Source organism: Cololabis saira, chromosome 15 (genome assembly GCF_033807715.1).
Source record: "Cololabis saira isolate AMF1-May2022 chromosome 15, fColSai1.1, whole genome shotgun sequence".
In the NCBI taxonomy this organism is placed as follows: domain Eukaryota; kingdom Metazoa; phylum Chordata; class Actinopteri; order Beloniformes; family Belonidae; genus Cololabis; species Cololabis saira.
In genome coordinates this window covers 25,263,489-25,289,934 of record NC_084601.1, presented here as the reverse complement: position 1 = coordinate 25,289,934, position 26,446 = coordinate 25,263,489, and the positions used below count along the sequence as shown (strand labels likewise).

General features: G+C 40.3%; 1 protein-coding gene and 1 non-coding gene across 2 annotated transcripts; one reads left to right on the top strand and one right to left on the bottom strand.

Moving 5' to 3' along the window:
- Positions 1 to 163: 163 nt before the first annotated feature.
- Positions 164 to 235, bottom strand: trnah-gug (transfer RNA histidin (anticodon GUG)). The gene has a single exon. It is a non-coding gene; the product is annotated as a tRNA-His (tRNA).
- A 2,456-nt stretch (positions 236 to 2,691) lies between these two features.
- Positions 2,692 to 6,747, top strand: rplp1 (ribosomal protein lateral stalk subunit P1). The gene is made up of 4 exons (XM_061742055.1): positions 2,692 to 2,914; positions 5,036 to 5,110; positions 6,273 to 6,384; positions 6,616 to 6,747. The coding sequence occupies exons 1-4, from the start codon at positions 2,843 to 2,845 to the stop codon at positions 6,696 to 6,698; spliced, it is 342 nt and encodes a 113-aa protein (XP_061598039.1). The 5' UTR covers positions 2,692 to 2,842; the 3' UTR covers positions 6,699 to 6,747.
- Positions 6,748 to 26,446: the final 19,699 nt, after the last annotated feature.

Here is a 26,446-nt window from a genome sequence, read left to right as displayed (position 1 = left end):
TAAGCATAATAAAAAAAAATGTATATCCTGCCAAAATACCTACGGCGTAGGGCTCTGCTTCGATTTAACGCGGAACCATAATTCACGCTTAAGTTTCGGTTAAAATGCACGTGTTGAATTCAACACAGCGAACATAATACACAAAATGTCTGTAAGGTAAATGTGCCGTGACCCGGATTCGAACCGGGGTTGCTGCGGCCACAACGCAGAGTACTAACCACTATACGATCACGGCTGACAGTCAGGGCCGGCGGAGGGAACAAGTAGTGTCGGGATTCACACTGAAAACCTGTGCCCTGGAAGACAAGACGAAAATGGCATTCTACACAAATTTGATAAAAATTCACTACTAAATTAAGAACAATGTATCTAACATTACCTATTCCCAGTACTCGAGTTGTACACAAAAATCAGGGGGGATGGTGGATTTTATCATATGGGGACAGATAATTGGTGTTGATTACAAATAATATATTACAAATAATAGCACTGACCAAAACACCTGCAGAAATACTGCAGGAATGACATAGCAGCAGTTAAATGCAGCCTTCTGTAAGTTTTAAATATCCACTGGGCTTACATCAAATACATCAAAACACAACAATAAAAAACAGTTTTCTGAACTTATCAATATGACTCTGTCCTTCACAGGATAAGTAAAATGGATCACTGCAAAAACTCAAAATCTTAACAAGAATATTTGTCTTATTTCTAGTTAAAATGTCTCAATTTAGTAAAAAAAAATCTCATTACACTTAAAACAAGACTCACCACAGGAAAAAACAACAATTTTCACCTGTTTCAAGTAGATTTTCACTTTAAATAAGTAGAATAATCTGCCAGTGGAACAAGACTTTTTTGCTTGTATTAAGAAGATAAATCCCACTGGAAGATTTTCCTACTTACTTCAAGTGAAAATTGACTTGAAAACAGGTGAAAATTGTCAAATAAGTTATTTTTCTGGTGTTATTTTTCTGGTGATGACTCTAAATGTTGAAATAGCATTAATACCACATTCATTGATGAAATGACATAAGGGATGGAAAGGGGGGATGGCAGTTTTACTGGGGGGAAGATTTTGACCGTATTTATTTCAGGGGGAATGCCATCCCCCCTCATCCCCCCTCAACTCGAGTACTGCCTATTCCCCCAAAGTGAAAGAAACACTTCAAAATTGTCCTTCCAAAGAACTACTTAGATCACGTTTTGGTTTTGAAACAAATCTACCTCCATACAGATGAGGTATACTTTTGCGTCACAAGGGAAAACATGTCTCTTATTATTATTATTATTATTATTATTATTATTATTATTATTATTATTATTATTATTATTATTATTATTATTATTATTATTATTAACAGTCTAGGACAGTAGGTACAACTGTAGATGTAGATTAGATTTTAAAGGCGAGTCTTACAGTGATGAAATATAAATAATAAAGAAATGTATAAAATAATAAGTACATTGTTGTCAACAAAAAGGCTCATATAGGCTACCATATATGTTCAGATAATTGTTCAGATAAAAAAGCTGCTTTATACACTGCTCCTCAATGGAGGTTATAAAAACGACTTGGGAATGAGACCTAAATTACACTTTTACAGATGATATATGGGACTCAGTACTTGATCAGATTCACTCTTTGTCTTCGTGTTCCCGACACGCACTTTTGCAATTTAAAGTAGTGCATCGCACCCATATATCCAAAACTAATCTGGCTCGAATATATTCTGATGTCGATCCTACATGTGACAAATGTAAAAATGCACCTGCTTCACTCTATCACATGTATTGGTCGTGTCCCTCTTTAGGTAACTTTTGGACATCAGTTTTCCAAATAATGTCAGAGACCATTTGTCACAAAATTGAGCCAAATCCTTTGACTGCAATTTTTGGAATTGCTCCAGACTTGGATTTGCCCAAAGCTAAACTCAGGGTTACGGCTTTTGCTTCCTTATTGCCTCGACGAGGTATCACACAATTCAGATTCAGATTCAGATTCAGAAAACTTCATTTATCCCCGAGGGGCAATTGCAAGAACCAAAAAGAATAATAATAGAATAAAATAAAAGCAGATAAATGAGGCATGTCTCGTATGTACAAAATATATAAATATAAGAATATAAAAAAAAAATGTACATGTAAATGTACAATGTAAATGTACATGATGGAAGGAGTCTACACCTCCTCCTCCTCACACTGGCTTAGAGAAATAATGTTATGCATGAATCTGGAGAAGATTAGATATACTATCCGAGGATCAGAGAATACATTTTACAGATTGTGGCGCCCCCTACCCACAACGGTAGTCTCTGAGTAGCTTCACCCCCTCCACCCTTTTTTAAATTTATTTTATTTTATTTATTTACTTATTTTTTTTTAAATCTACTTAATTATTTATCTATTTTTATAATTCATTCGTTTGTCTGTAACTTTGCTATGCTTGATTTTTATACATTCACAATGCTGTGTATTTCTTATGGTCAGCTGGTGTCGTTTGTTTGTACATGTTTGGGCAACGAGGTGTGTCGGGGTCTGCTGTGGGGTCTTCCTCCTGTAAAGTTAATGTTTTATTCATGACTTTTCATTAATAAAAAGACCGCTGAAAGAAAGAAAGAAAAAGCTGCTTTACGTTAGTGCGTAATGACGTCACGGGCACGCAGACCTTACGCACCGTATATAGTCAGAATTCCCGCCCTCCTCCCTCCCTTTTCTGCTGCAGGAAGTCAACGTGCCTAAGGTGCTCGGTTCTTCATCCGAAGCTAAGGCCCTCAATCCGGCGACTAGCACCGCGAAATTTAGGCATCCGACTCTCCAGAACCAACATCCACCATCTACAATGGCCTCCGTTTCCGAGCTCGCCTGTATTTACTCCGCTCTGATCCTCCACGACGATGAAGTGGCCGTCACCGTAAGTGTGCCGCTTTCCCGCCGAGGTCTTCACTGTAGTTCCTCACTAACGGAGCACTGGAAACACTACTGAGAGAAAACTGGTTTAATCAAAGTGCTTTTACAGCCCAGACTCTTTACATAAGTGTAATATATCCTGTAAAAGCCGGTGTTATTATGTGTGTGGTTGTTAACACGGTCTGCGTTAAATCGACGCAGAACCTACGCCGTAGGGTACGGCGTAGGCTCTGCGTCGTTTTAACGCAGAACCAAAAATCAGCCTAACAGTGGACCGGCCAAGATGGCGGCATGCTTGTGTCACGTTATGCCTGGTTTACACATCACAGTTCAACCGGTGTTTTACTGCTAATAACTGCTGTATTTGGGCTGCAGCACCAACAATTTTTGATCAACTAAATCTCGTATCACCACCTATTTTTTGAGATATTTTTATTGAGAGTGGTGTTTACAGTATAATAGCAGCTGTTGCATAGGAAGTGGACCTGTCAGACTGGAACACGTGGATGCTGCACACCACCTGTAACAAGAATAAGTCATCAGTTACACATCAAATCAGTGTTTTGTGGATATTGTTTGCATTAGATCCAATCTGAAAATATATTATACAACCCTCTCAGGCTCAAATTAAGTTTTAGTAATAGGAAAAATCTGATATTTGGTGAAAATTATCATATGGGGTAGTAATATAAAATACTAAACTTTTTTTGAGAGAGACCTTCACATGTAATAAATTATGGAATGTAGCAGATTTACAACATTGGCCCGGATTAGTAAATTAATACTGAAGACTAATTAGAATAATAATTGAGTAATAACTGAATATGATATGAACACCAACTTTATTTGTATTGTACTTTTCAAAACAATGTTAAAAACTGCTTTCAAGTGGAAGAACAACGAGCTAAGCTGGCTGAGGTTCATCATTACTTGGGACCTCCATATCATCGTCTGCATGTACGTCATGGATTTCAATATCAAGGTGGTTGGGATTAGCTCTTGCTATTGCTGCCAGTGGCTCATCATCATCAAAGCTGGAGTCAGACTTATATACTTCAGGAGTTTCCTGAAAATCTGGATCATCAATTTTATCATCTGGAATGGATTCTGTGTCGGATAAAATCCCATCAGGAATGCAAATCATTTTTGCATTCGACATTTGATAATCATTATTATTATTATTATTATTAATATTATTTCCCTGGCTGTACATTCTTTTTCGGCCCGCCATACCACGCTGCAAATCCTGCATAGAGAGTATTATGTAAGATGGTTCGCGAAAAAAACTTTCTGTCAAACAGATCTGTGCTAATATATCTGCCATGGAATTTATGCTACAGTCCTTAGTCAAATGAACATTGTATTATGCCATTGCTTTTGATCAAATCTACCTCTGATAGTCTGTAACTTCACTCCAAATAATTTCATTTTCTATCGGAAATACCCTCAATGACACCTCAAAGTAATTAGTACACATGGGACATAATAAAATAACCGTAGTATAAACTATTGCTCAAAATATAGGCAAACTAGTAGATAAAGCATGTGGCTTCCATTGGTACCTGGCCGGCCACATGTTGCAAGATTGCAACATCAAAATTGAGCTGCCCTGGGGAAAAACCCAGAGGAGATAAAATCTACTAATTGGCATTTACTACATCTATATATATATATATATATATATATATATATATATATATATATATATATATATATATATTCATAATTCATCTCATGCACTATTGGTTTCAAATTTATGGAGGTTGGTAGTGATATTTACATGAAATTGATGCTTACAAAAATCGTGTCACTGACCACAATGTGGCTGACATTTTGGAAAGGACACAGAAGTGCCCTCTGGTGGGCTAGTGGGGAACAGTTTGTTGCAAATGCACAACGAAGTCCTGTAGTGGTACTTCTAAGTAAAAAAAGGCTTATGAAGTATGGATGTGGAGTAATAAGTTAATTCAAATTTAGCTGTTGCAAATCCGCAACACCTGCCTTGGGAGGGTTTACAAACAATGCAAACTAGTTCAGATGAGTCACGCTGTAGGTTTTTGCACTGATTGACATGGAGCCCCCCCCCCATCTCTCTTTCTTACATCCCTTGTGTTTGTGTCTGCAGGCTGACAAGCTGAACGCTCTGATCAAGGCTGCCGGAGTTGCTGTGGAGCCTTTCTGGCCAACTTTGTTTGCCAAGGTGAGAGGACACATCCGACAAGAAATGTATCCACAGCTCTTGTGTTATTGACAGAAGTGTGAAAAATGGTAATGGATGTTGAAAGCATCCTCCACGTTTTGCAGTGCATCGCAGTTAATTTGTTATTAACGGTACAGTTTGACCAGAATGTCAGTCCCTTGTTTCTTTTTGCTGTCAGACTACTACTTTTATTTATATAATTTTTTTTCCCCCTCAAAGTACAGTTGGTTGCTCTAGATCAGGGGTCTTCAACCTTTTTTAGCTCTGGGGCCCCTTGGATGAGAGAAAAACAGAGCAAGGACCCCTGCTTGTAATTCTTATTTTCTTCCCCCTTTTTTTTTTTTTTTTTTTTTTTAACATATGTCAAGTTTTAAGCCTGGCTTATAATAACTTTTGAATGTGTTTTATTCTGCTTATATCACCTTATTGACCAATTCCTGACTGGTTTATTAGTCTACATGTGTTTACGGTTGATGAAACTTTGGCCTCGTCAGACGTGGAAGGAGTAACGTTAGGCCGAGCTGTAACGTTACAATCTCCAGCTTTAGGTTTTGTTATTGTCACAAATGTATCCATCAGGTCTAAATGGCGTTAAATAGGAAATAGCAAAGTCAATTTCGCAATGAATTTTCTTTTCTTAAACGGCTAGCAAGCTTGTTTTTCCGCTCTAAAGCAGAAAAACAAGATTCCCATGACTCACGTCATGGGAATCATTTCTGTAGAGTTGTAAACTAAATAGTTATTGTCAAAAAGTAGATTATCGCCTGTTGTTGGCATTTTCTCAATTTTATATACATCTCAAATTATTTGGGTTAAAATTGCCTTAATTTCTTTTTTAAGTTGGAGGACCCCTGCAGTACCTCTGACCCCTTTTCTAGATTTATATGCATTCAGTTTTATATATAAGAATGTTTATAATAGAAAATGACTAGTAATGCAGTACAGTAGTGTTTACACTGTTAAAGATTTTTGATTGGGATTTATTGTCTTCAAATCCCAAACAGACATGTTTGTACAGTCATATCGTGGCTTGATTTATATTCAGTCCAGTGTTAACGTAATCATCCATGTTGATCATGTGGCTCAGGTATTAAGGTCTGTTCATTATTTAGCAGAAAATGACATGTAAATGAATGAACCTGTCGATGTTGTCGTTTTGTAGGCCCTGTCCAGCATCGACATCGGTAGTCTGATCTGCAACGTCGGAGCTGGAGGTGGAGCTCCAGCTGCAGCACCTGCTGCTGGAGCTGCTGCCGCTGGTGGAGATGCCCCAGGTAATAACACAAACCTTTCAGACCCAACAATCCCCACACATGGAAAACTAACCTGGTTATACTGGTCTATCTATATAAACATGGTTCTTCTTCTTTTTGAATGATTGGTCTTTGTGGTGTACACTAAAAAGAAGACTTGACTGTTTGTTTTTAAGTTTTACTTTGACGGTTAAACAATTGCTGTGTCCAATTTTTAAAGTTGTACCTTGTATATTTTGTTTACCTCTACAGCTAAGGAGGAGGAGAAGAAAGAAGAGAAGAAGGAAGAGTCCGAGGAGTCTGATGACGACATGGGCTTCGGTCTCTTTGATTAAAAAAGGATGATTTTCTAAGAAAATACAATAAAAATACGAAATGAATGAATGACTGCTTTATTCTTTGAGAAAGGGGGGGATACCAAATAATTGTGCATTTCGAAGTACAAGTGAGGAAAAGACAATTTCAGATTTAATACTTCAACAATTGGCCTCTTACGGCTACACAAGGATGGAGGACCAAAACTGACAATTGAAAATAAAATTATATATATCTATATATTAGGACTCTCAAACGATTCATTTGTCCATAGTTAACTCATGATTAATTGCACATTCACACATTTTTTGCTGTTCTAAATTACCAGTCAGTTAACTGAAATTTGTAAATGTTAAATGTATTTATAGCTCTGTGTAGTTATTCAATTACTATATTGGAGTCAAAGTTCTTTGGATTCTATGTTCATCTGTGGAATATTGTTATTCAGTAAGAAAGAACCAATCAGATGTCTTCATTTTAAACCACGTCCCCCCGCCCTGTCCCATGCGCGCACTCTCTTCCAGCAGCCCGACGTGTTCACTTCCACAGGTCCTCCTGGGCTCACAGTGTCCCAGTGTAACCCCCTCCCTCCCTCCCTTCTGCCACGGACCCCAGTATATAGTTATTATGTAGTTATTTCCAGAGCAGCTCGGTCCCCGCTGTGTGTAACCGGGGAGCAGGAGCCGTTAGTCCGCTGCTGCTGCTGCTGCAGAGGCTGCTGCTCTCTGCCCAGCAGCCTCTGCAGCAGCAGGGGGGGCTTAGAGGAAGCGCCACTTTCAAATCTATATATATATATATATATATATATATATGTATATATAAAATAATAATAAGCTTTATTAAGGACACAGGGTCCATAGCACAACAGACAAAGACAAAAATAAGGATAAAATCCACAGTAATCACATATTTACATAAAGGTTGATACGCCAATGATTCCAGATTCTGGAAAAGAACCTGACTGAGCTCTGTGCAGGGTTAGTCAGTTTGAAAATGAAATTTGTAAATGTTAAATGTATTTATAGCTCTGTGTAGTTATTCAATTACTATATCGGAGTCAAAGTTCTTTGGATTCTATGTTCATCTGTGGAATATTGTTATTCAGTAAGTTGAAAAAGTTTGTACACTCGAAAAACAGGATGAATAGTTCTTTATAGAAGGATGAGATTTCTTTGGTTATACTGGGATCAGTTCAATTACTATATCGGAGTCACAAAGTTCTTTGGATTCTATGTTTATTTGTGGAATGTTGTTATTCAGTAAGTTGAAAAAGTTTGTACACTCGAAGAAAAACAGGATGAATAATTCTTTATAGAAAGATGAGATTTCTTTGGTTATCACACTGGGATCAGACGTTTCCTGGTTTATAAAAAGAGAAACCACTCATTTTTTCCCTGACCTAATTTGCAGAAATGAGTTTTTTTTCAGCTTCTTTAATCCACTTGGCTTTTGATCTTATAAAAGCACCTTTTGCTTTAGCCTGGAAGATGTTATCCAATTTACTTTAACCCCATAATTTTTGGCTTGTCTTCATTTGATGGGCTATCTTTATTGCAATATATATTACATATGTAACAGGGTTGAATACGTTGTGGTTAAAATCCCGCTAAATGGGGAAACTACGCCCCCTGCTGTTGTACATGCCTGCATTCATAATAGCGGGGAATTGTGGGAAATCCTCAGTGCTGGAGGATTCCCATGAGGCAGGTAATGCATCTGTAGGTCTGTGCACAAAACGAGTTATAAATGTTTTGTAAAGCACTTAAGTTTAATCTGGGATAAATGTCTGAAAGTTAATTATAGTATACCAACTTTGTCACGTTTTTTGTTCAGTCAAATATATGTTCTGTGTATGTTTATTACTTGTAAAAAAAACGTCTAGTAGCTAACAGGTTTTATTGTTGTTTTCCCAGACAGATTATGTGCTTTGGTCCACACATTAATGTGCACTGTCTCCTGTACCCCTTTTTCTGTTGATGCAGGTATGTTGAGTGTCACAATTTTATGTTTTGTTCAAATTCATTAAGCTGAAATAATATATAAAAAATGGTAACAGTTCATAGTAAAAAGATACTACATGCATTTTACATTTTCTGTTTTTTATGTATTAGACATTTGATTTATTTTATTTTGCAACTGTATAAAATCCACTATACGATCACTATAGTATATTAGTACTCTCAGTGCTGGAGGATTCCCATGAGGCAGACAGATTATGTGCTTTGGTCCACACATTAATGTGCACTGTCTCCTGTACCCCTTTTTCTGTTGATGCAGAATAAACACCATTTGAGAGCGTGATTCATTGAGAGAAGACATCCATCGGTCACACATATATCTCTTCTTTCTCTTATTTTCACTGCTAATTTCTTTGCTAAATGTAATTGAGTATTTGAAAAAATCCCATTTTGAGCACTACAGAGGGATATTATTGTCCTTTTTAATTTGATCTAAAATTGTTCTAACTGTGACAGTAATCATCATGCAGTAACAAAGTTGACTTGAATTTCCAAAATCCTTAGTTTATTCCTTTTGAGAACCTCAGGTGGAGTTAGTTCTAGAGATATAAGCACATGGTCAGTTAAAGGAGATGCGTCAATGATACACTAGAGACAATGGATGCTGTTACTAACCAACCACAGACCTATTCTAGATTTTGAGCAGCCATTAGTGTCATAACTACATCTCTGACGTTCATAACAAACCAAACTGTTTGAAAATCTGTTGAGAATTGAGCAAGTTAAGGTTGTTTAAGCAGTACATGCACCATTAAACACAATGTTATGAGTGAGCGAGTCTCCTGTGGCAAGATGGCCGCCGTGTGACGACGTCGCTATGCATTTGCAGCAGCGCGGACGAGTCATCTAGCCTTTATATATGTCTATGAGATCAGCACGCTCTTTGAAAACGCGCTCCCTGCGGAGCCCGTTTTTGCGGAGCGCACGGTTCTAAGTAAGCCATGGTACTTGTATTTTCTTTTCAGGTCGTCCTGCCACAGCTGTCTTTTATAGCTGTCACACCAATTATTCAAAATGTCTGCTAATTTACTAATTGAGTATCTTTATTAATTAGAGGAAACGGGGAACATGTGTGAAGTTTGGGATCGCTTAACACTGTGACTCTTTCAATGGGTTCTATTTGTAGTTTCACTGTTCTACCACTAGGTTTTGTGTGTACGCATGGTCGGAGTTGTGCTTACATTTACACGCGTTCCTGCGCACAGGTACGCCTACATGAGTTAGGTAAAGTTGGAAAGATATTCACAGATTCGAACTTCCGGGATCAATAAATCTGAAGTGAAACGTTCTTCAAACACAAATCATGCATAGATCTCACCGTAACAGCATACACTACGAGCTACAGGGACCAAAAATGCCGATTTTTACAAAAATGCGCGCTGGACGAATTACATTGATCTCTATGAGCAGCTGGAGCCGAGCGAGTGCTCAGGGACCGTCTGCAAATTGCAAGAGGCTGCAAACAAAAATCAATAGCTCCACTCTTGTACAGTACAGAGACTCCAAAATCACCACACACACCAAGGGACTCCTCATGGTCATACTACAACAGTTGTTTTGGTAAAATGTGGCTTTTTATAATTTGATGATTTTTTAATCATTAATATCTTGCAATATTAAATAATAGCTCCACTGTTATACAGCACAGAGACTCCAAAATCACCATACACACCAATGGAATCCTCATGGTCCTACTCAGGGGTTAATTTGTGCCGGATCCTGCCGGAACAAGATCCGGCACCTCTCGATTTTGGCCTCCCTGTGTTCCGGGACTTATTTGGGCAGATCCGGCACCTCTCGTATATATAAAACAATAATAATATAAAAAAGTTTTTTTTTAATGTATAAAAAATAATTATATGCATAAATTCATTTACAGAACAAATCCCAAGAATTTCATGTTGTTTATAAAGATTTAACATCATTTGAAAGAGTCGGAGATTTGTTGATGCTATGAAAAGATGGGCCAGCAAACCACGCCCCTGACCAAAAAAACTTTGGAAATTTGCTGGATCTGGGGAGCAAGCAGCGAGCAACGCAAACATGTCAAAAAGACAGCTGAATTTACTGTCTTTTTTCAAAAAGAAGGAAGAGTTGCATGATTCTTCAAAACGAATCAGAAAAGCAACAAGCGGCGATGAGGGTAGCTGCAGCACAATCAATGTGGTCCTTGCGCCGCGGACCACATACACATGAATGGATTTGTGTCGGTTGCTGTGTGGATTATGTTCTCACTACAAATAAAAAAACGGGCTGAAGCCCCCCATAATTTGATCTCAGCCCCCCAAAAATTAAGAGGACATTTTTCCCTTTCCAACGATACCAATTTAAATGCATTATGCTGAAAAAAATTTCCCGGGGGGTGGGGGTGGGGGAGTGTTGTGCGTGCGTCCGGGACCTCTTCATGGACAACTTAAGCACTGGTCCTACTACAACAGTTGTTTTGGTAAAATGTGGCTTTTGGTAATTTTGGTGATTTTTTAATCATTAATATCTTGCTATATTAACCAATAGCTCCGCTGTTATACAGCACAGAGACTCCAAAATCACCAAACACACCAAGGGACTCCTCATGGTCCTACTACAACAGTTGTTTTGGTAAAATTTGGCTTTTTATATATTTTTTTTATTTTTTATTCATTAATATTAAATAATAGCTCCACTGTTATACAGCACAGAGACTCCAAAATCACCACACACACAAAGGGACTCCTCATGGTCCTACTACAACAGTTTTTTTGTTTTTTTTAATTTCAATAAGTACTTTTTCCTTTATCACCAAAAATATAAAAAGCCACATTTTACCAAAACAACTGTTGTAGTAGGACCATGAGGAGTCCCTTGGTGTGTGTGGTGATTTTGGAGTCTCTGTACTGTATAACAGTGGAGCTATTATTTAATATTGCAAGATATTAATGACTAAAAAATCATCAAAATTTTAAAAAGCCAAATTTTACCAAAACAACTGTTGTAGTAGGACCATGAGGAGTCCCTTGGTGTGTGTGGTGATTTTGGAGTCTTGGATTTTGGAATCACATCATGAACTGGGACAAAGCCAGAGTCATCCACACCGAAGAAAACAGACACCAGCGCTGGATTATGGAGGCCATAGAGATTAGGAAACAAGGACAACATACTATGAACAGAGATGAGGGAGCGTATATGCTCTCACACACATGGACCAGTATCTTGGAGCGGTGGGAGGACAGCGGGGGGCGTGACCGACCTTTCAAACCTGACAGGTCGGTCACGCCCTCATAGTAACAACAGCTGATAAGGACGTGTCCCTTTCCACCACTTGACACTCTCTGAGGAAGTAAAGTAAAGTAAAGTAAAGTTTGAAGGTAAGAACTCGGATCCTTGTCTGAACAAAAGAAAACACAAATTTATCAACACTGAAGACATAATGAACACAATACAACAAACAACAACTAGCTAGGCTATGGTTTACTGAGGAAGGGTGCTACAGTATCATACCCCGTTTCCACGTAGCAAAAACGGTGGAGTTTTCTTGCGTTTTGGCCGTTCGTTTACACGAAAACGAAGCTCAAAGTCACTAAAAACGATTATTTCTGAAAAATCTTTTAGTTAGTTAATTAGTTAGTTTGTTAGTTAATTTAGTTAGTTAATTAGACCTGAGCAGTGTTGTGCAAGTTCATACTTTTCATGAACTAGTTCAAAGTTCAGTTCACATAGTTTAATAATTAACAGTTCATGTTCATAGTTCACCATTTTCATTTTGAACTAGTTCAAATTCAGTTAATTGCCCTGCTATCCTAAAACTGTTGTAGTGGTCTTCAACCCTGGTCCTCAGGACTCCTGTCCTGCATGTTTTAGATGTTATTAACTGTTATTAACAGACTTGTGCAGACCTGGATGACAAGCTGCTGATGACCATTAATTAGAATCAGGTGTGATGATGCAAGGAAACATCTAAAACATGCAGGACAGGAGGTCCCGAGGACCAGGGTTGGAGACCCCTGCTGTTTACAATCATGTATTGTCCTGGTGGCTTTTCAACTTCACTCAGAGGCTGTAAATCTCCAACAATGCAGTCCATTATCAGTTTGTCTTGCTGGGAAATCAACCCCCTGAAGGTGCAGCAGTGGGACTGGGGTCGTTTGGGGCTGTTGGGTCGTCTTGGTCTTTCCCGATGACTTTTTTTGATTGCAGATATTTCCTCACACTGGACGGATGCTTTAACTCCACATGACGTTTCAAATTTAGTAGGCAGACGGACGAGGCAGACGTTCAGAGTTGTTTTTGTCAGCGCAGGTGGACATAATTTGCTTAGAAAGGTTAGATTTTTACCGTCGGACTCTTTGGGAGACAATGTGTAGAATTCCCGCAAATAATCATAAGCGGAGGCATCATCTGACGCTGCGTCTGCATCGTCTCTCTCTTCACTGGTCATGTAAAGACTTCACCGGGCTCGGGCCGCCGTTGCCATGGAGATGGTGTCCGTTGTTATGCTAGTATGCACTGCATTGTGGGTAATGTGGTGTGAAGTCGTCGTCTCGTCGAGTATTTTAAATGTGCGCGCCGCCCGGTGGTGAAATGAGAAGGATTATTCCGTAATAATTGGACCTAAACATTGAAGCTGAAACTCACATAATCTGAACAGTTAAAATTCCAGTTTGTGATTTGCAGAATGAACAAGTTCACGTTCTAGTTCTTTATTTGCAAATACGTTGCGTTCAGTTCAACGTTCTCACAGAAATTAACGTGTTCAATGAACACGTTCATTTGAACGCGTTCATGCACAACACTGGACCTGAGATATACTTGCAGTTCAGACCGTGTACGCATCATGGGCGCCACGCGTACCCTGCGTTCATTTGACACGTCGACGTGCACGTTCTCAAAAAGACACTGAAGGCGTAGCGACCTGCAGTTCTGGCTCTGGCCGCGAGTGGCGCTGGTCCCGGTCTGATACCAGCTGGTCCCGGTCTGATACCAGCTGGTCCCGGTCAGATACCAGCTGGTCCCGGTCTGATACCAGCTGGTCCCGGTCTGATACCAGCTGGTCCCGGTCAGATACCAGCTGGTCCCGGTCAGATACCAGCTGGTCCCGGTCTGATACCAGCTGGTCCCGGTCTGATACCAGCTGGTCCCGGTCAGATACCGGCTGGTCCCGGTCTGATACCGGCTGGTCCCGGTCTGATACCAGCTGGTCCCGGTCTGATATCAGCTGGTCCCGGTCTGATACCAGCTGGTCCCGGTCAGATACCGGCTGGTCCCGGTCAGATACCAGCTGGTCCCGGTCTGATACCAGCGGTTCCCGGTCAGATACCAGCTGGTCCCGGTCAGATACCAGCTGGTCCCGGTCAGATACCAGCTGGTCCCGGTCTGATACCAGCTGGTCCCGGTCAGATACCAGCTGGTCCCGGTCAGATACCAGCTGGTCCCGGTCTGATACCAGCTGGCCACAAGTGACGACGCGGAGGTCGCTGGCGCCGTTTCCTTTGCCGAGATCGTAACCAAAGCAATGTTATAATCTTCTACATCACCCAATATTGTCATGTTAACTTGTTTGTTGTTCTAATCTGCTACTGCTACTACCGCTGCTACTACCGCTGCTACTAAATATTTAATCACTTTTCCAACTGTTGCTCTGCTTACTGCCCCCTATCAGTTACTGCCGGTACGACGCACTCTCCTCACGTACTACGCGAGCGACGTTGCGGTTGGTGGTGCACTCGAACGGACGCGAACGCAAGCACCAACAGCAAGTATATCTCACCCTTTATGCAACAGAAACGTCACCAGCATCATGTGTGCGACCTGTGTTTACAATTTGGCCACATGTCATTTGTTGATGTTTTTTTTGCAGGATTCCGATTGTCTAGCATGGCTTTCTGCTTCTCGTTACACTGCCACCTGTAGGTTTGGCTGTTCATAGCGCCCCTTAACAACGTATTTACGCGGGTTCGTGTAAATGATGGTATTTTTCAAAACGTATAGGGGGAAATATCAGTTTTTGTACATACCCGGCTATGTGTAAACGTGGCCTCAGGCTTGTTTGTTCCGCCCAGTTGCCCATGTATGGAACGACTGCAGGTGGGCGGAGTCCGTTTCTGTCAAGACCCCAGCAACTACACCTGACACAAGTGAGCTTCAGTAACACTTCTTGGTGCAAGAGTCCAGTTATTTTTACAGTCTATGTTTGATCTTAAGGAGTTACAACTTTTTCTTGCCCTTGTGTAAAGTCCCACTTGATGACCTATTTACTCCTGGATAAATCGTTGTTCAAACTGCAGTAAGTGTTGCTGAACAGCTGTGTTTAATGCACTTCCATGTACATAGTTTTTTTCCACAAGAATATAAAATTAAATCACCATTAAAAGCATTTATTTAGCAAATTTTCTTGATGGACCGCACAGAAAACACTTGGAGTAAATCTGGCTGAACAAGGCTTCACATTGTTCATCTATAATCCCCAAAACACATATTGATATAATGCTGGGCAGATTTTATTTAATCCTGGGCAAATGTCTCTACATGGCAGCGGCGAGGCTAAAAATGTGGGAACAGTCAGAGTTAACCACAGTAATCCTTACTCTGGGCATGTAATCCATTTTTTAAGGTGCTTCTTCTTTGTTTCCCCTGTGTGTGGCTTTAAAAGGCAAGCTGTCACGGTCAGGGCTAGCAACCATGTAAACCCCACCTATAGTGCACTTTGCCAATTCTGTAACTCTGCAAAGTGGGACGATTCTGCATTGAACACGTGACTGGTGTTGAGCCGCATGACAGGCAGAGAGAAGGGTTTCCAGCAGACCTGGAGACCTGTCTCTGGGAAGGAATGGTGCTTTAGCACTCCCATTGGTTGAGCCCCACAGATCCAAGGGGGTCGCGGGGAGTGCAGCAGGGGGTTTGTGCGGTGGGGGGGATGGGCAAATGAGGGGTAACGGAAGCATGAAAAAAAGATGAAAAACAAGCCTCCATGGTCCGGATCATCCTGTTTTGGCTTACATTCCATCAGCCATCTCAAATTTTACATTTCAGTCATGTGAAAAATTCACAGGATTGAAGAGGGAAAAGTACAGGGAGTTGCTACTAATGAGTCGCTTCTTGTTGACTTGATCTTCAGCACTTGTGCAGACCTCTTTAAAAGTAGATGTTTTGGTAGTTTGTTGGTATACATGTGGTCGAAGGGGAAAGACATAAACAGGAGTAAACAGGGTTGTAAAAGCATTTCCAAACTATCCGTAGTTCAAGGGACTTTGGTGAGGTTTAACACACTAGTTTAATGTCACAGAACTTGATTTATTATACATTTATCTGATCATAGTGGGTCTTAGCGGTACATATTGTTTTTCACCATTCCAATATCCGGTCTGGAGCAATCAGGTGCATTGTTATGCAATGCCAGGAGGGAAAGACATCAGCAGCTTTCACACAGAAGCAACTTGGAGTTCAATGTTCTACAGTAAGAAAGATTAATCATGAGTGAAAAACAGTCAAGACTGGTGTCAATCTTCTCAAGAGTGGACGTCCCAGTAGATCTAGCTCAAGAGTGGATTGCTCAAAGAATAATAAAAAAAAAAAGCTTTATTTCAGAGTCTACATGTCTCAATGACCATGTTAAAGTCCATGAAAGCACAAGTAGAATGGAACCAGAATGGTTTGTTTGGAAGGATTTCCAGGGGAAAACCTCTTCTGTCTAAAAAGACCATGGAAGCACGAGTGAGGTCCACACAACTGCATCTGAACAAACCAGCTGACTTCTGGAATAATGGATAGATGAGACCAGATGTTTGGTCTAAATATCCAGAACTATGTTGGGAGAAAACCAAACACAGCATTTCAGCAGAAACACTGCTTATCCACTGTCAGGCACGGTGGTGGAGGGATGATGATTTGGGGTTGGTTTTCACCCACAGGATGTGGATACCTTGCAGACATTGAGTGGGCTATGACGTACTCTGTATGTTAGTCGTCTAGAGACAAATGTGAGGACATCTGAAACTGTGATCAGGACGTTAAACCCAAACACAGTAGCAAATCTATATCAGGATGCAGAAGCGGTCCTGGCTACTTTTGCGCCCTGGGTGAACTGTCCATCAAACGCCCCCCCCCACCACCTCAGCGCTGCAAAGAAAGAAAAATAACACATCCCATCAATGCACAGCCATGTATCTTTAATAAATAAATGAATAAGGCAAATAAATTAGGGCAACTGTAAGGCAAATAAATGAAATATAGTGTGTATAAAAAATACACTAATCCTTCACAAATTCAAATGTATAAATAATGAAAATAAAATAAAAAAAATAAATCAAAAAAATACAATTAGGCTTATTCACATAATCTGAATTGAGTGCTCAGACTGTAGCAGATTTATGGCTCACCCTTTCACAACAGGTGTAAAGTGGTAAAGTGCAACTAGAACTTGACTTTTCTAGCCTTGTTTGCAGCAAAATCATCAATTACATCATCATACAAAATCTGTTGTGCAACTGTATGATTGATGCTGATGATGGCAAGTCTAGAGATGCTCCTGTGACATAGTGGACCTCAAGTATGTTTTAATAAGCTTCAGCTTGGAAAAAATCCTTTCTGCTTCCGCTACTGTCACTGGAAGGATCAGACCAATTCTGAGTGCAGTCTTGTATCCCACAGCTCCTCACACAGACTCACAGGTTGAATATAATTATAGGTAGTGTAAACCCTATCGTAATAAGGTGAAAAGTGGTCAAATAATTCTAGATAAGGTAATTCCAGGCAGGTATTGGTTATAAAGGTGTTTTATTTGATTTCATTTCTATGTATGTATGTCTGAGAATGATGGTGATTTAGTTATCCTCTGTATAGATTGTGATTAAGGGAGTTGTGTCTATTATTGTTTTGTTTTGTCATGTGTAATATATGTCTGTTATGTATTAAGTGTTAATTTTTGTGTTGTGTGTATGTCGGACCCCAGGAAGAATAGCTAATGCTGTGGCTAATGCTAATGGGGATCCTAAATAAACAAACAAACAAACAGCCAAAATTATTTTTTCCTCCATCCTGATCGTCTCTGATCTACAACCCGCAAGTTTTTTTTCCACCCTCCACCACCTTCTCTCCTATTGGACGTGCTGAGATATCGTCACAGCACGGCACGGTAAAATAAAAAAATAAAAAATTTGGGCGCAGGCAGGCACAGCGCAAACACCCTCTTGCGCACCGCCGAGCGGACCGCTCTTGCGCCGTGGTAGCACTACACAATGAATGGGAAAGCCGGCGGCGGTCGAGCGCTCGTGTGCCCCCACGTGGATTGCGGCCTGGGCAGTCGCCCATATTACCCATAGCAAAAACTGGCCCTGTCAGGATGTCTGAAAAAGAAAAGAATGAAGCAACCCTGGGAGAAGAATGCAGTTAAGCACTACCTGCCTATGTGTTTTTTTTCCTGTTTAATCTTTGTTAAATACATTTAAGTCAATCAGAAGTTGTCTCTAGGCGCTTTCCAGAGACCCAGAACATGACCCCCGAGCAATTATTACATAAACATAACATAAACAATGGCAGGTAAAAACTCCCCTAGTGGGAGAAAAACCTTAAGCCAAATATTGGCAAGAAAAACTCCCCTTTAGGAGGGAAGAAACCTGGACCAGGACCTGGATCATAAGGGGGGACCTTCCTGCTGAAGACCAGCTGGACAGAGCAGGAAAAGAGAGAACAGACAGAGAGAATGAAGAACAGAGAAAGGAGGTGGTCAGAGAGGGGGGGGGCAGGCAAGGATGTCAGCAAGCATATAGCAGACAGATGATCAGAGGGGGGGGTTGCAGTTCAGCACGCAGCTCCAAAGTTCCGGCCTGCAAACATACACAAAAGAGAAAAAAGGATTAACAAGCAAAAAATCACTCTTTAACGAGGAATAAACAAACGGCTATGAATCTAAGCTATGGTAGAAAATTTACAAATAAAAAAAATCAGTCGTCACGAGCAACATACGGCTTACTATGGCGAGTACTATGGCTGTGGACATGGACCAAGACTCGTGACCACTAGGGGGCCCCGAAGAGTATAAAAAAGTATTTGTTTATTTAATAACGTCTGTTTTTGTTCATTTGAATTTATTCTTATATGGAGAACATATTGACGAGGTACTGTTTATCTAAGTTGAGTGATTTTAATTATAGTTCTAGTTTTTGTAGTACTTTGTTGTTGCACTTAATTGTTGTCGTTCCACTTCAAATTGTCATTGCATGTTGCTGTTGCAGTTGTATGTTAAAAAAGTGTAATCACACTGGCCCACTAGTGACGTAACAAAAAAACAAACCCAGTCCCTGTATTCCATTGTACATTATTTACAATGTGAATTAATATACACCCTTGTACAATCGTATTCATCACAAGCATTCTTACATCCCCACCCCACAACGGGAGCCCCCCCGCGAGCCCTGGGGTGGGTTGGTGGCGCCCACCCAACCTGTCCCAGGGCTAGGGGGCACAGGCAGTCTCCCGCCAGGTAGCAGAGACATCTCAGATAAACACAGAACCAGCTGGTCTGCAGTGGACGTGGAATGGAAGTGGACCATAAACAAGTTCAGAGAGTGACTGGAGCTCAGAAACAGACTGCACTTGTTAGAGACAGACTGGAGGTGGCAGCAGAGTGCTGGAATGTTGTGCACTGTGAACGTGAGGGTAGTCATGGCTGTCCTTTAACTCTGGTGTGTCTTCTCACTGAAGACTTTTCTTTGTGTCATATATATATATATATATATATATATATATATATATATATATATATATATATATATATATATATATGCTACATTGTCATGAATGTGAATTGAATTTTGAATTGAAATTTTTATTTCGAACATGAAACAGTAGTGAATACAAAACAAAAGAATCCACCATAATTAACAAGCTCGAAAAGGAGTAGGAAAAAGTAAAAGCGTAGTAAATCCTACCCCCTAAACTCAATAAAATACAAAAAACAAAGGATATCTATATATACATATATCACACACACACACACACACACACACACACACACACACACACACACACACACACACACACACACACAAAAATACACACATACATACATACATACATACATACATACATACATACATACATACATACACACACACACACACACACACACACACACACACACACACACACACACACACACACACACACACACACACACACATACATACATACATACATACACACACACAAATGTTATATGAATATCAATAATAACACATCCTCACATCTATACACAGTGATATAAATATACCCATTTATAAATTAATATATCAGTATCAACAATATACAAAAAAGAAAAGAAAAGAAACAAACAAACAACTCATAATGGCAGAGCTCGGTGAACATAACATAACATAACGGTGAACTCGATAGAGAGATCAATTCGTTTTTCTTTGGGGGGGGTTTGTGCCGGATTGTAAATATGTTTATTGTTGGTTTAAAGTTGAACTTTTTAACATGCGGTCAACAGAGGCTGACTTCCCTTTGGAACCCCCAGTGGTCAGTAGAGGTACTATCAACCTTTCTTACTTCCACAGTGGCTCCAAGAACACCAGCATCTGTTCCAGCGGAGCTCTGCTGGTCCTCATTTCCGCTCTGCAGCACTCAGTTGTCATGTCATGTCATTTCATTTCATTTCATGTAAAGTAATATTAGTTAGCATCATACGTTTAGCCAGCCAAGCTAAAATAGCAAGGTAAGACAGGAATAAAGTGGGCGTGTCCCAGCCAGTTTACCTGTTCGTTCTGCCCTTTTACGACATGAAACCACGCAGTGTGAGGAAAACGGAGGCTTCAAAAGCACTCGTCAGCAAACCTGAAAGAGATATTGCAGAAAGTTGTCCAGTTCTTCTACAAGAGCCTGTGGGTTGGACATGATTGAAACAGCTCCCCAGGAAGTTGTCCAGGAGCCATCCTAACCAGATCCCTGAACCACATCAGCTGGCTCCTCTCAATCAGTACGTTTTCATGGGAAGTTGAATTCCTCTTTAATTCAGAATTAAAATTAAATCCCACCTATTTCCGAATGAAAATGGCCATTCCAAATTAAACTTAATTCCGAAGTAAGTGGCTGGTTTATTCCAATTTTAAATCCGAATAGAATAATTCCGCGATCATGTATGCACTCATTCCGCTTTAAATTAATTCCGGTCTTTCTGTGCTGCTCGTTCACTTGCCCGTCTGTCGCGATGACGTTTATATTCCGCGCTGGGCTTGTTTTCGGAACAAAGTTTCAAGATGGCAGCACGCAGTAAACGGTGGTCAAGAGCAGAGACTATTTATTTAATAAATAGCTTGGAGGACCTGGCTGGAAATAACATGGACATGATGATCGAAAAAAATTAAATCACAACAAATCCAAAAAGGATGCTAATAATGTGGTCCTCCATGTTGTTGCTAATCGAGTAAGTTTGTTTTCTTCTGGTACGTAACTTCTGGTCCGCCCCCCTATCCAATCAGAACGTTCCCAACCCCCAGACCTTAAGCAGGATTGGATAAAGCCGATTAAACGTGTTTTCCCTGTAAACCTCAAGTCGGAATTACTATTTCCATGTAAACTCGAAGGAAAATAGTTTAATTCTGAATTAATTAGGAATAATTAATTCCGAATTAAAAAACATCATGTAACCGTGACCAATGTGATGCAGTCACTCCAGACTGAGCCCATCTGGATGTGCTGCTTCTGATTCTCTGTGTCCTATTGTGAAAAAAATGTTTCTTAAGAGGTCGAAAAACATAAAAGTTCACAACATATTCAAATCACAGCATCTGACCAATTATCCCTCTACCTTATCCCCGCGTTTAGTCCTGGGACTTTTATATATCCAGAACTGCACAGATATACTATCAAAAAATAGATAGGATCTTATTGGAATAATAAACCAGGGATGTCAAATGCTGCTTTTGGAAGTGAAAACAGGGGAGTGTGCAGCTTTCCAGCCTTTGCCAAATCAGTATGCAGAACAAAATGAACCACTGTGGCTCTAGAGGGAACAGCTAAAAGAAGAAGGAGGAGGGGAAAGACTGAAAGGCACTTCAGCGAGCCGTGGTGTGTCTGACAGGGTATCCAGCATATAACTACCTTCACAAGCTCACCCTGACCACCAGAACCAGTAGCGGTTTGCTTGCTGAGAACTGCTTTTTTTTTTTTGCCACTTTTAAGATAATTAAAGGGGACCTACCGTAGATGACCAAATAGTCGCCCGCGCGCAAATACGCGCCTGTGCTCTAATAGCCGCCGGGGTCCGAGCCCATTTGGCATAATAAACGCCGGTTCAATTAAACGCCCGGGCGACTACCGGTAATAACCTGGTAATAACACTGTATTTGCATTGTATTGTGTACAGTATCGTTCATACTGCTCTGATCAGCTCCGTGTGTGCCCACCCGATCAAAGGTTATGTGGATTCTTTATTATTTATAATTTTATTTTTGTATATATTAAAATCCCAAAATATCTGTACCGTTTCTGATTGGGTGTGTGCACTGCGAATCATTTTTAGACACAACAAAAAACGCGTACCGCAAAAGTTGCGTCTCGGCGGAGGAACCCGGCGTCCCAGCAAAATGAGAAGAGAAAAAAGAGGTTTTCTGAACAGCAGACAGCGCACACACTGAAGGCTGATTTATGGTTCCGCGTTACACCAACGCAGAGCCTACGGCGCATGTTACGTGGCGACCCGCACCGTACGTGGAAATGCGCTCTTTTTTTTTGCTATTAAAACATGATTTGTAATGTGAATTTGCAAAACTTAAACTACAAATAATAGTTTTTGACGTAACATCAGAGATTGTGCATGCTCTTTGTGAAAGGATGAGTCAAATCGGGTCGCAGCTGTTTCAACTGTGATTCCTTCACAAGGAGCGACCAGGATTTCAAACACGCTTGATTTTCTTGCGACCTCACGATTCGTGATCTGGAGCTCGTCGTGAGGTGTTGTGTTGTGTACAATTTTAGTTCCAGTGGTACTATGGTGATCTCATATGTTCTTTGTAAGTAATGGTCTGGTGCTGCTCATTGCAAAAATAAATTGTAGCCTGGTGCAAATACCCGCCTGGTTCTTATAAACGCCTGGGGTCCAAGTGGATTTAGCATATTAAACGCCCGGGCTACTAAATGGTCATCTACGGTATTATGAAAAACACGTTTTTTCTTGCTTTAACATATATAAAGTGGTCTCCCCTCAGCCTGCCAACTCAGGGAAGGAGGAAAGCAACCAAATTCTGCAGTGTCTGTACAGCCGCCTGGATGAGCCATCCAGTGTGATGTGGATCTACGAGCCGTTCAGATTCTGCTCCGGTCGTTACGTAACGACAGGAGCGATGCGTGAAACCACGGCCACAACTAACTCCGCCGGCCGGAGCTTCCGCCATTTTTTCGTAGCGGTGTATCGCGTCATTCAGGCAGCCAATCAGCACAGTGCCTCATTATCATAGCCCCGCCCACCCAGAATCCCGCATAGATAAGGAGGTTAGAGACTGGGATGCTAAAGACATGGCTCAGAGGCTGAATTTCAAATTTATTTAGCAAAAACAATCAAAAGCTTGTTTTTAAGACATTCAAGGCCTGTTTAAAATAGATATTACATGCCATAATAGGTCCCCTTTAAGGCAGAGACTGAGATTGTTCCAACATCTTCTATCAATGACCTGAGAGGGTAAATCTCAAAACTGCTGCTTTAACAACAATATGGAATTCAAACCTTCCAAAACTAAAGAACTGAAGGCTGACTTCAGGAATACAAGAGAAAAAACCTGTTCCTCTGCATGTAACAGCAAACATTGTGGGCAAGTAAAGGAGCAGGATTTTAGATTATTGCCCTCTGTACATACAGTATTTCAGTTTTCTTTAAATGGGGTTATGAGAAGAATTTTTTTAGTAATTACTGTCTCGCCTACAGCGGTTATCAGTCAGGGGGAAACTATGATGGGGAGCCAAGTTAACAGTAAAGAAGCAAGTTTAGACAATCAAAGACTAGATATGTACGGAAAAGTATTAGGGCCATGCAGGAGAAAAAATATTTGAGAGGGGAAGAATTTTTTTTATTGTGCACTTCGAGAAAAAAATCGAAATGTCGAGATTAATGTTGAAATACAATTTCGAGAAAAAAGTTGAAATGTCGAGATTAATGTTGAAATTCAATTTTAAGAATAAAGTTGAAATTTCGCCTTTTTTTTTCAACACATCAACTTTATTCACGAAATTTCGACTTTATTCCTGAAATTGTATTTCAACATTAATCTCGACATTTCTACTTTTTTCTCAAAATTGTACTTCAACATTATTCTCGACATTTCAACTTTTTTTTTCAACATTTTGACTTTTTTCTCGAAATTGTATTTCAACATTAATCTCGACATTTCAACCTTTTTCCCAAAGTGGATAATGAAAAAAAATCTTCCTCCTCTAAAATATTATTTTTATTTTTCTCCTGCCTGGCCCTAATACTCTTCCGTTGAGTAAAGTTTAGAGAGGTACAAAATGAAAGAAAATACTCAGATTGGGCCTTTACCGCCTGGCCTGGGATGGGGAGGAAGAATGTAAATCAGACTCATCTATAAACCGCACAAGAAAAAAAAACAGACAAACAAAAGGCAACCTGGAGTTGCAAAAAACAAGGGAAATGAGGTTGATCAAAACAGACAAATAAGCTGAAGTGCTCAAGTGCAATCCAGTTTCTCATGTGTCAAGTCAAGAGCATAGTCTGCTCTGTGCAGAAGGTTGCACGACCCACTGGTTTACAAAGACCCGTTTTGAAGACCATTTGTCTTTGTACGGGGCACAGCCATGTTGCATCGAAAGCTGATGAAAAAAAACACGCCCACTGCATGTCAATCAAAGTCGGCTCTGTGTTCCAGGTCCTTCAGCTGAACCCAGACGAAATATCTGCAGAGCCGCCATCACACGTTTAAAGCGGGATGTATCGTTTGTAGACGTGTAGACGCCAAAATGAAAAATGACTGTCGCGTTTAGCCGACTCCAAACGGGAGGTTGCTTCGCTAAGCGCGGTAGCACGACCATTATGGATGAGGAAGTGATAATGGCTACCCATTGGGTGAGCCGACTGTCAATCAATCATATTAGAAATAAACGTATTGCCTGATATAAATTCTCCTGATGTGGTACAAAAACATACACCTCCCTCAGAGTTGTCATGGATGTGAACTCAAACAATTGAGACTAAAACGGTTTCTGGAACCAGGTTGTAAATACTCTAGCGGCCAGCCGAGGAACTGAAACGAGTTTAACTTAGTTCCACATGAGACTCAACTTGGAAATCAGATGGCTGTGGTTGGTCATGAGTTGTTCAAGAAGTGGATTTTAGAGGATCTTCCTCAGCTGCTGCAGGAGGAGAAGCCGATGAGGTAGAGACGGTCCAGCTGGTGTCCTCCGGTTCACCCTGGCTAGCAGCCTGCAACCAAAACAAAGACAGCTGCTTCAAGCTGCTTTGCTTAACCTCCAAACCCTTTCATGCCCACCAAAACCAGTTGCATACTGTCCTAGTATGTTAACAGCACTACAACACTTTTAATCTTTAAATTAAAAATGATTATACCCTGTCAGATCTTTATTCAAAGGTCCGATGGTGTAGCTGAACACCTACAACTAGCATGATGTTGTATTTGAAAAACTTGCATATGCTATTTAATATATTAAAATAAAAATTCACTCAGTGATAAAACTAACACACAAAACTCCAAGATGGTCTTTTAGTATAATTAACAAGATATATAAATTAAATAAAGCTAACTGAGAGAGATGTAAAGGTTTTCCTTGGTTTATTGAGTGTGAAACCAGGGTTTCCACTGACAATGGTCACCAACCTTGACGTGATCGTCCTGTTGCATCACATAACTTGTACAAAGCTTCAGTTGATGGACACGTACCCTGATATTATTCTCGATGACCTTTTAGTGACTGTGAGAGTTTATTTTTCCCTCCATAACGGCACATCTGGCTGGCCACGAGGAAGCAAAGGAAGCCCAAATTATGATGCTCCCACCTCAACACTGCTTGTGAGGATATTTTAACGATGGTAAGCTGTGCCATTTTTGCTCTGTACACACTAACTTTGGTTTCATCAGTCCAGGAAACATTTTCCCAATAATGTTGTGAATTAGACAGGTCTTCTTTAGCAAACATCAGGTGCATAGGATTGTTGCTTTTAGAGAGGTGATTTCTCTGTGGCGTTCTGCCATCAACAGGATGCTTGATGGTGGATTCATGAACAGAAATGTTTCCAGTTCCATTGATCTCATCAAACCTTTTGCTGTTAGTCATGGCTTCTTCAACCTCCCCGAGAATTCTGCTTGGTATGTTTGGAGTAATCTTGGGAGGACATCCACTTCAAGAAAGAGTAGCTACAGTTCTTAAGTGTCTCCATTTTTAGTTTATCTATCTGTGGACTGATGTGATGCCGATTCAATTGAATTGAATTCAATGTATTTATTTGTTAACAGGGACTGTACATATTGATGAACACAAGTGTAAATATGTATGGTTATAGTCAGAGGCTAATTTACACCATTCGTCAATGCCAGACACAAAATCGGACACCAGCAAACAAGGGAGACAAGATATAACAACAAAACACAACAATAAAAGACACGACTGAGCTAGATAAAATCAATAAGAAATAAAACATGTTACAATTGATACCAGTAATTAAGTGACCGTCATGTTTAAAGTGCTAAGTGCTTAAGTGCAAGAGAGACAATGCCGAAACAGTCTTTTATCTTCAATGAAGTGATACAGGGATG

What these genes read in the sequence shown, in the direction of transcription:
- rplp1 (XM_061742055.1), top strand. Translation starts at nt 2,843, where the DNA reads ATGGCCTCCGTTTCCGAGCTCGCCTGTATTTACTCCGCTCTGATCCTC. An exon ending in ACGATGAAGTGGCCGTCACC is followed by an intron (nt 2,915 to 5,035) that starts GTAAGTGTGCCG and finishes TTGTGTCTGCAG; the next exon opens with GCTGACAAGCTGAACGCTCT. An exon ending in GGCCAACTTTGTTTGCCAAG is followed by an intron (nt 5,111 to 6,272) that starts GTGAGAGGACAC and finishes GTCGTTTTGTAG; the next exon opens with GCCCTGTCCAGCATCGACAT.